This window comes from Dipodomys ordii, unplaced genomic scaffold (genome assembly GCF_000151885.1).
Source record: "Dipodomys ordii isolate 6190 unplaced genomic scaffold, Dord_2.0 Scaffold6, whole genome shotgun sequence".
NCBI lineage: Eukaryota > Metazoa > Chordata > Mammalia > Rodentia > Heteromyidae > Dipodomys > Dipodomys ordii.
This window is the reverse complement of record NW_012267222.1, coordinates 12326690-12335880: the sequence shown is the minus strand read 5'-3', so window position 1 is coordinate 12335880 and position 9191 is coordinate 12326690. Positions and strand designations below refer to the sequence as shown.

Below are 9191 nucleotides of genomic sequence, written 5' to 3'. Positions count from 1 at the left end.
GCTGTGGCTTAAGTGGTAGAATGCTAGCCTTGAGCAAAAGAAGCTCAGGGACAGCGCCAGACCCTGAGTTCAAGCCCCATAACCAACAAAACAAAACATGCACACACACACACACAACTATGATGAGCCTATTCAAGTAAATTAAAATGTCAGGTCAATTTTATAGAATAAGGTAGATTCATTATGGTTACCTTGGATTTTCCATGGCTTTGACAATTTTTCAGTCTGTATTGCTGTGTAGCAAACCCAAGATCTCTACATGTTAGGCATCAGACATTTCTACAACTGAGCTATATATATATTATATACATACATATTTATATTTGCTTTTATATATTTAAAAACCTAGAGAATAGGAAGTTGGTTGTGGGTCTTGAACTCTGGGCCTGGGCACTGTCCTTCAGCTCAAGGCGAGCACTCTACTACTTTGAGCCACAGTGCCACTTTCGGTTTTCTGAGTGGTTTATTGAAGATAAGAGTCTCATGGCCTTTCCCGCCCAGGCTGGCGTTGAACCATGATCCTCAGATCTCAGACTCCTGTGTAGCTAGGATTACAGGCATGAGCCAACTAACTGCACCCGGCTAGTATTTTAACTGTTTTATTTGTTAAAGTCAGCTTAAAAATTAAAGAGGGTTATTAGTCAGGCGACAGTGGCTCACGCCTGTAATCCTAGCTACACAGGAGTCTGAGATCTGAGGATCGTGACTCAATGCCAGCCTGGGCAGGAAAGGCCATGAGACTTATTATTTCCACTTAGCCACCAGAAAGCCAGAAGTGGCGCTATGACTCAAGTGGTAGAGCACGCGCCTTGTGCTGAAGAGCTGAGGGACAGCACCTGGGCCAAGGCCCAGGCCCAGAATTCAAGTCCCACAACCAACATTAAATAAATAAATAAATTTGAAGAGGCTGGTATAAATAGAATTAGCCCAATAAAATCTCTTTAAGTATCAGGCCAAAGATGCTGCTTAAAGAGTAGAGTACCTGCTAGTGATCACCTGCCTAGCAAGTGTAGAGCCCTGAGTTCAAACCCTAATATTGCAAAAATAATAATTTTTAAAAATTAGTGGGCTGGGCACTGGATGTGCTTGCCTGTAATTCTAGCTAGTTAGGAGGTTGAGATCTGAGGATTGTAGTTAAACAGCAAAAAGCCAAAAACAGAGGTGTGGCTCAAGCGGCAGAACACTATCCTTGAGCAGAAAAGCTCAGGGACAGCACCCAGACCCTGAGTGTAAGCCCCAATACCTGCATGTGTGTGTGTGTGTGTGTGTGCGCGCACACACACACACAGACACACACATACACATATACATATTTAGCTATCTATCTCTCTCCACTATGCACATACTTTTCCAGATTTGGTGCCTGTGAAGGTGCTTTCCTCCTTCCATCTCTGCCAAAAGAAACATTCCATATACAGAATTGATAGATATTTGACTGTTAGCTCTTCAGAATTGGGGACTGTTTGTTTGGTATATTCATTATTAGTACCTGTCATGCTAAGAGCTAAATAAACATTGAACTCAACAACATTTTGTCTATTTAAAAGGTTATGTTCAAATGGAAGATTTGTGCGTGTAGCCTACAGACTATTAAGCAAGATGGAGGCTTAAATGACAGGGTGGGATTAAGATTAATTGGGATCTGATGTTGGATTGAAGAAGGCTCAGATGGGCCTTAGACTCTTGTAGAGTGATGGACAGGAGCTTAAGAGCAATATGAACAAAAGGCAAAAAGAGTGAGAAAAAGGCCTAGAGCTGGAGTTTGTCGATTCGATCATTCAGCGTGGCTGGAATGGAGGCTCTTGGGAGTGAAGAGATAGATGGAAGTGAATAGAAGTTGAATGGCCTGGGATGTCCTGCTAAGAAGTCAGCCTCCACTTGGTGTGTGGGTAGAAGCTATCCAAAGGTTTAAATGGGAAGTCACTGAGCTGGGTTCTTCTAAAACAGTCTCTTCACAGCAGTGTACTTTGGGGATAGGACTTAATTGTGTCAGTAGGCCAGAGATGGTGGTATCTGAACCAGGCTTGTTATCCCTATTGTGTTCCCTTCAACGCCTTGCCATGCGGTTCAAGAGCCTGGAGCAAGAAGTGATTCAAGAAGAAGAGACAAGCCAGGCCCTGAGAGAGGAAGCCCAGCGGAGAGAGACTGCCCTGCAACAGCTGCGCACAGCAGTGAAGGAGGTGAGCAGCCTCCCCAAACCTGATTTCTCAGTATGCCTTCCCCATCCTTGTGCCCACAAGAGTCCAGTGTGGGACGAGTCCTTACTGAGCTTATTGAGCAGCGCCATGGCAAGGTACTTTGCTTCATCCTTTATGTTAAAGGTTCTAGGTCACCACTGCCAGGAATGTTTTTCATATTTGGGAAATCACTCTTTCTCCTTTTGTCTTCCCATAGGCACAAGTTTGTGGAATTAGGGAGGGAGGATTGTATAAGACTGAAGGAGCTAGGTATGGTGGTCCAGTACTTAGGAGGCTAAAGCAAGAGGAGTACCTCTTGCTTTAGTTGTAACAGTTTAAACCACATAGCCAGCCCCTGTCTCAGTCTCTTATCTCTTTCCCCAATAAGTTTGGTAATCCTCATGCAGTAAACAGAACTGTCAGCAGGGGGCCACCAAGTTAACTGGCCACCTGCCAGGATTGTGGCCCTGTGTAGGTGGAAGACTGAGAACTCTGCTCAGTCTTTAAAATGGAACAAGTGGGAAGAGAGTGAATTAAGTTTTCAGGAAGATGAAAGGAAGGAGACAGATGTGAATAGCTTGTCAGCATAGTAAAGCCTAAGTTCACTAAGGTGAGAAGAGCAGGATCCTTTTCAGCTTTAGATTCTGTGGTCTCTTACTTTCTTTTGCCCCATACCCAGGAACCACTAGTTACATTGTTTTCCTTGCCTCCATATTCCTCTGACAGCCTGTGATCAGGCTGGCTAGTAGCCACTTTGTCAGGGTGGCAGGGAGAGATTGAAACCAATGTCTCCTCAGATTTCACTGTTCACTTTAAGCCATCTCTAATAGCCTGGCTAACAGAGTTGGCTGAGGGACTGGCTTCAGATAGAGTTCCTATAGTTAGGAGTATATTCTCTGGTTCCTAAACAGAAACCTGGAGGCTGATGAGTCAGTGTGCTAGGGAATAGCTTCCTCTCCCATGCTGGATCCCTTTGGGCCCAGCCTACCCCCAGAGGAACTGGGTCTGATATGGGGGTGTGCAGGAAGGGTGCTAAGCCTGTTGGTAAGGGCAGGGGTGGGGAGGAGGGACATTGCCTATGACTCATACCCTCCCCTCCACTCGTTTCCACACCCATATGCACAGATAATTTGCCTCTCCCTGGGCCTGGGTTAACATACTTACCCACATGTCTGTTCAGCTCTCAGTTCAGAACCAGGACTTGATTGAGAAGAACCTAACGCTGCAGGAGCACTTGCGCCAGGCCCAGCCAGGGTGTCTACCTTCGCCAGACACATCCCAGATGGCCTTTGAGCTACACCAAGAATTGGCCAGTTGTCTTCAAGATCTGCAGGCTGTCTGTAGCATTGTGACACAGAGGGTCCAGGGCCATGACCCGAATCTTTCTCTGCTCCTGGGCATTCACTGTGAGTTCTTAGGCCAATCTGGAACCTGTGAAAGAAATGTCTTTATCCTTTCATTACCACCTAACTTTCCTATCAGTAATGTGTGAATAGGGCAAATAGGCCTTGGTGCTGCCCTCTGGGAGTTGTTTTGTTTTTTGCCAGTCCCAGGGCTTGAACTCAGGGCTTCCACACTGTCCCTGAGCTGCTTTTGCTCAAGTTCAGCACTCTTCCACTTGTGCCACAGCACCACTTCTGGCTTTTTCTGTTATGTGGTATGAGGAATTGAACCCAGGCCTTCATGCATGCTAGGCAAGCGCTCTACTGCCACATTCCCAGCACCCTCTGGGAGTTTTTTGTTTTGTTGTTTTTTTTTTTTGTCTAGTCGTGGGGCCTGAACTCTGGGCCTGGGCGCTGTCCCTCAGCTCTTCAGCTCAAGGCTAACACTCTAGCACTTGAGCCACAGCGCCACTTCTGGCTTTTTTCTTTTTGCTTATGTGGTGCTGAGGAATCGAACCCAGGGCCTCATGCATGCAAGGCAAGCGCTCTACCACTGAGCTACCTTCTCAGCGCCCCCTCTGGGAGTTTTTATGTTTCACAAAGTAGATGTTCAGTGTTTTGTAAACAGGAATCTTTTTTAAAATTTTATTTTGTTTTTCTAATTTATTGTTCTTTTAGAGTTGATTACCTTTATATATGCCAGGTATGTACGAAGTACAAAAAGCGGGCCTTAGCAAGCCACCAGCCTGCTATCCCCAGCTCCTGTTTTGGAATGTTCTGGGACTAGGATGTAAAATCACAGAGTACTTGGTTAGCGTGACTGAGGCTGTAGGTTTATTCCTTCCTCCCTCCCTGGAAATGTGGCTTAGTGGTAGAGTACTGGCCTAGCATGCAGAATCCCCGGGTTTGATTCCTCCATACCACATAAACAGAAAAAGCCAGAAGTGGCACTGTGGCCCAAGTGGTAGAGTGCTAGCCTTGAGCAAAAGAAGCTCAGGGACAGTGCCTAAGCCCTGGGTTCTAGGCCCAGGACTGGCAAAAAAATAATAACAATACTATGTCTCAAGATCATGGGCCTCTCTATACTTTCCCTCCCTAGGAAATGTCTCCCAACTGTCTTCTGACACTCTAAATGTTCTCTACAGCCACACAGTACCAAGGGACTCCTCTAGATTTGCAGAAGCCAGATGTGATCAGGAGGAAACTTGAAGAGGTTCAGCAGCTACACCGGGACATCGAAGACTTAAGGACCAATTTGTCAGACAGATATGCCCAGGACATGGGAGAAAACTGTGCCACACAGTGAGGACTGCTGAGGGTGGGGCATACCATATCCCTCAGGGAGGGCCTGGGCTTCTGAGCCTAGCTAGCAGATTCCTGCTGCTGTCTCAGAGAGCAGTCAGAGGGGAGGAAGGAGGGGTCCCCTTGCACTGACTTTGCCTTATTGGGTTGTGTTAGTTCTGTTATCTTAATTCACCTTTTGAGAGAGAGTTACTAATTAACTTTTGCAGGTTCAACTGATAAGTCCTCAGAAATTGTTCCCAGCCCTTGGCTGATATCAGGTCAACCAGCTGTTCACCTCCCCCTCTCTGTCCTCTAGGATGGATCTCCGTTCATTCCCACTCTATTACTTGAACCTGCTGCTGATGCCCCTAACTCATTTAGGGGAGATGGAAAAGGCCCAGTAGGGGTACCAACCTTTTGAGAATTCTCAAGCCCCATGTGCCAGCCTTTCTGGGAGTTGAACTGGCTCTTTGGGTTTTCTCAGGCACAGTCCTTCTGCTTCCTCCTCAGGGCTCTTGTTCTTGCAGAAGCCTCAGGGTGATCTGTTCATTAGCAAAGTACCCAGTAGGACTGGGGGCTCTGATGGTTACAGCCAGGGCTCCTTTGCCTGCCTGCCTGCCATGCCATCTGTATAGGAGTCCTCACTCTTCAGCAGCCCAACACAGCCTCTTTCCCCTTTGTTCTCAGGCCTTCCAGGTAGATCCTCTCTTGGGCTTTGAGTACAGACCTTTCTCTGTGGTTCTGGTCTTGGGCAGAATTTTCCCCCAGAGGGCCACCGGGCACTTGTCAAGCTGCTTACTCCTTCTGCCAGGGCTGTGTCAGCCCTGTGATTTGTGCCTCATGTTGGGGGAACCCTTTTCCTTTCCTGTTCTGGTCTCCTAAGGAGTCAGCTCTGAGAGTTAACTTTCAGTGTTTCCTGGAGGTTTGTTTCTCTGGGGCATTTGCTTTTGTTTTTTGTTTTTCTTGCCTGGTTTAGAAGGCATCCCACAATTGTTAATGTCTGGTTGTTGGCCAGTCCCAGGCCTCCTCTAGATCTGGCGCAAGGCTACACAGGGGCCATGTGTGTGTATGGGGAGCAAATCTGTTCTGGAGACCAGAAGCAGCCATGCCAAGACTTTTGACAAACTTTGGGCTGTTGGCAGCATCTTGGACCTCACTCCAGGACTGAATGAGCCTCCTTCTTAAGTGTTTTTACAAGTTTGTGTTTTATTTATGGAGTGACTTATCCCTTCCATTCAGAGCGGCCCCACCCAGCTGGCTATCCCCTCAGCCTCTGGGCTCCTGCCTCCTAAAAGCAGAGCTGCCTGGTTGGTCTCCACCCAGGGTTGGGAGACCTGCCACCATGCTCACGGGTATTTTTCCTTGTGAAGTTTATAAGCAGTTATTTATATGCATCTTCGTTATGTCAACTGATTTGTAATGCCTATTTTGATTACAGAATAAAAAAATTTAACAGACATTTCTGTTTCCCATAGCCTTCCATCATTCCCATACCCCTGGCTCCACCCCTTGCTTTTGGCTTGAGAGTCAGAGATTAAGTTTTCAGTCAAGTTCCAAACAGCAGCAAGAAGGAACTTTTTGGCAAATGCAATGGGGTGTTCTTATAACTCTGCCTTTTTCTTTTTTGTCAGTCCTGGGGCCTGAACTCGGCCTGGGCAGTCCCTCAGTTCTTCACCTCAAGGCTAGCGCTCTACCACTTGAGCCACAGCGCCACTTCTGGCTTTTTCTGTTTATGTGGTGCTGAGGAATCGAACCAAGGGCCTTGTGCATGCAAGACAATCACTCTACCACTGAGCCACCTTCCCAGCTCATACTCTGCCTTTTTCTGAGGACAGATGAAGACACTCATCCACACTTTGTTCTGGGCTAAGCTATCCTGAGTCACAGAGCAGGCCTCTCAGAGAGGAAGTCTGAGACCTCCGGGTTTCTGTGGCTTCTGAGGCACTGTTTGCTCAGAAGGCTTGGGTGGTTCCTGGACTGTTAGTGGTCTGGGGAAGGGGAGATATCTGAGGCTTTATGTACAACCCAGCAGGAAGCTAAGGCTCCTAAGTTGGGCAGGTTGCTGGAGTCCCCTTTGAGCCTCCTGGTTTCTTGCTGAGATGGTAGCCTTAATGTGCCAACTGAAGCACGGAGGGGGCCATCCCAAAGCCAGCTGTGGATCTTGCCTTTGCTTCCTCGCTTCTCAGAGCTATCCAACTGGCCTCTTGCCTTGGTCTCCATCTGGCTTCTGGAGGGCGTGGCCCGGCTTCCTGCCACCACCCTTGTCTTATCCTGCCCGAGCTGACTGGAGCTTTAGGGAAGTTTCCTTGCCGGCTGCCTCTGCTCCGGTATGCCTCCTTTCCAGAACCCCAAGCTAGGCTAGATGAAGGGACCTCTTCCTGCCGAGCAAGTGACAGATGCACTGGAGCCGGTGAGCCCGGGAAGCCTTTGCTGAACGTTCCTCCCGCGCCTCTCCTGCCATCTGGCCCCTCCCCACCTCCCCCGAGCCCCAGATCACCCAGGGCTGCGAGGGCGGCGGCGCGCGGCCACGACTGGGGTCCACGGCGCTAGACAACTCCCGAGAGCGTGGGGGGGGGGGTCTGGTGCGCGGGGCGGGGCCGCGGAGGCCCCGCCTCCCCGCCTGCGCAGCTCATTGGTCCTGAGGGCGGTGACTCGCGGGCGGAGCAGGAAGGAAACCGCTCCCGAGCGCAGCGGCGTCGTCTGGGCCGTGCAGCTGCCGCTCCCACCGTCTCCGGGTTTATCTGCACGTCCGCCCGCCTGCAGCATGAGCGGCTTGCGCGTCTACAGCACCTCGGTCACCGGCTCCCGTGAGGTGAGTGTGCGCCCGGGCCCGCGCCGGCGGAGAACGTGGGCCAGCTCCCGGTGCTCCAAACCCGGAGCCCGGACCCGCCCCCGCGACGGAGGCGAGGTGTGGGCAGACCTGGATCCGGGGTGGAGGCCCCCTCCGGAGCCCGCTCCCTGGGCGTCCTGGGTCCTCAGCAGCCCCGGCAAGGGCTCGGCGCCCATCCCCCACCGGGGGCCGGGCCCGCCCTCAGCACGCCCCCCTCTACTGTGTGGGCCGAGCGCCAGGCGAACTTTCCCTGACTCCTCTCACATCCCACCCCTGGTGGCCGTCTCTCTCGTCCAGGGCTACCCCAAGCCTGATCTGTCCCACTCTAACTCCCTCCCTTAGTGGCATGGGGCGAAAGCTTTGTACATGTGCCCAGGGTTCCCGCCAGAATCCATCCAAACTGCCCACTAAGCCTCCCCACCCTCTGCCCTAGATCAAGTCCCAGCAGAGTGAGGTGACCCGCATCCTGGATGGGAAGCGAATCCAGTACCAGCTAGTAGACATCTCTCAAGACAACGCCCTGCGGGATGAGATGCGAGCCCTGGCAGGCAACCCCAAGGCCACCCCACCCCAGATTGTCAACGGGGACCAGTATTGCGGGGTAGGGTCCAGGGGCTGGAGGTGGGAGTGTCGGGGTGGGGGGAGCGTTGTCAGAGGACTGGACAGAGTACGACCCCCCCCCACGCTCAAATGATCACCATCCCTCCCCCAGGACTATGAGCTCTTCGTGGAGGCTGTGGAACAGAACACGCTGCAAGAGTTCCTGAAGCTGGCCTGAGTCCCCACTCAGGAACGGCCAGTCTCCACCAGGCCACACCATCTTCTCCCCACAGACCGCACCCGGTCTGAAAGGACCTTGTGACCAACTCCCTGTCATTCCTAACCTGACCTTGGCATCCCTCCCCCAACCTAACCCAAGCCTTCCTCCCCGCTCTTTATAGCGCCCTCCCTTCCATTCCAAAGAACATTCCTTATCCACTAGTCTCAGAAATTGTCTTAAACCACAGCCCCAGTGCTGGCTGTCCCCAGCCAGGCCTTGGGGCTGCCTCCCTGCCTGGCACTGGCTGATGGACACTTCTGTTGGTTCCATTAGTCAGAGCTCTGCCAAAGGCCCCGCAGTCCCCCCTTCTGGGAGCATCCTAGAGACAATTAAATGCCCATTCCACTGGCACTGTCTGTCTGGTTGTGGCCTGGGCGTGCTGGGTCCCTGCCCTGGGTAAGGCTGCTGGTTGAAACTGTCACCTGTGTGCTGCATGCGTTTGGATCGGTGTGACACCACATGCCTGTGTGAACTAGTGGTATCTGGAGGCAGTGGCTGGGCCACCCTCTGGCTCCTATGCATGTAGTGGGGTGTCCATTTGCATGCCTGGCCGTGATTGTGGTTGTCTTCTGTGTTGGAGCAGACTGGCTTTGAGTGGGTGTGTCATGGGAGTGGGTGCTCAGCTGTGATTCTGGCAGTTTTGAGGGCATGGGTGTAGTGACAGCAGGTTTGTTTGTGCTATGGAGGAAGTAGCCCCA

At 51.1% G+C, this 9191-nt stretch overlaps 2 protein-coding genes across 2 annotated transcripts in view; both read left to right on the top strand.

Moving 5' to 3' along the window:
• Nucleotides 1-6283, top strand: part of Cep85 (centrosomal protein 85kDa) — a 31269-nt gene extending 24986 nt beyond the window's left edge. Inside the window, exons 10-12 of the mRNA XM_013035908.1 lie at nucleotides 2073-2180; nucleotides 3358-3583; nucleotides 4705-6283. Of these exons, the coding sequence (XP_012891362.1) occupies nucleotides 2073-2180; nucleotides 3358-3583; nucleotides 4705-4865 (495 nt within the window). The 3' untranslated portion in view covers nucleotides 4866-6283. The remainder of the gene's footprint in view (nucleotides 1-2072; nucleotides 2181-3357; nucleotides 3584-4704) is intronic.
• A 1223-nt stretch (nucleotides 6284-7506) lies between these two features.
• Sh3bgrl3 (SH3 domain binding glutamate-rich protein like 3) lies at nucleotides 7507-8844 on the top strand. The gene is made up of 3 exons (XM_013032990.1): nucleotides 7507-7655; nucleotides 8107-8274; nucleotides 8386-8844. The coding sequence occupies exons 1-3, from the start codon at nucleotides 7608-7610 to the stop codon at nucleotides 8449-8451; spliced, it is 282 nt and encodes a 93-aa protein (XP_012888444.1). The 5' UTR covers nucleotides 7507-7607; the 3' UTR covers nucleotides 8452-8844.
• The last annotated feature ends 347 nt before the right edge of the window (nucleotides 8845-9191 follow it).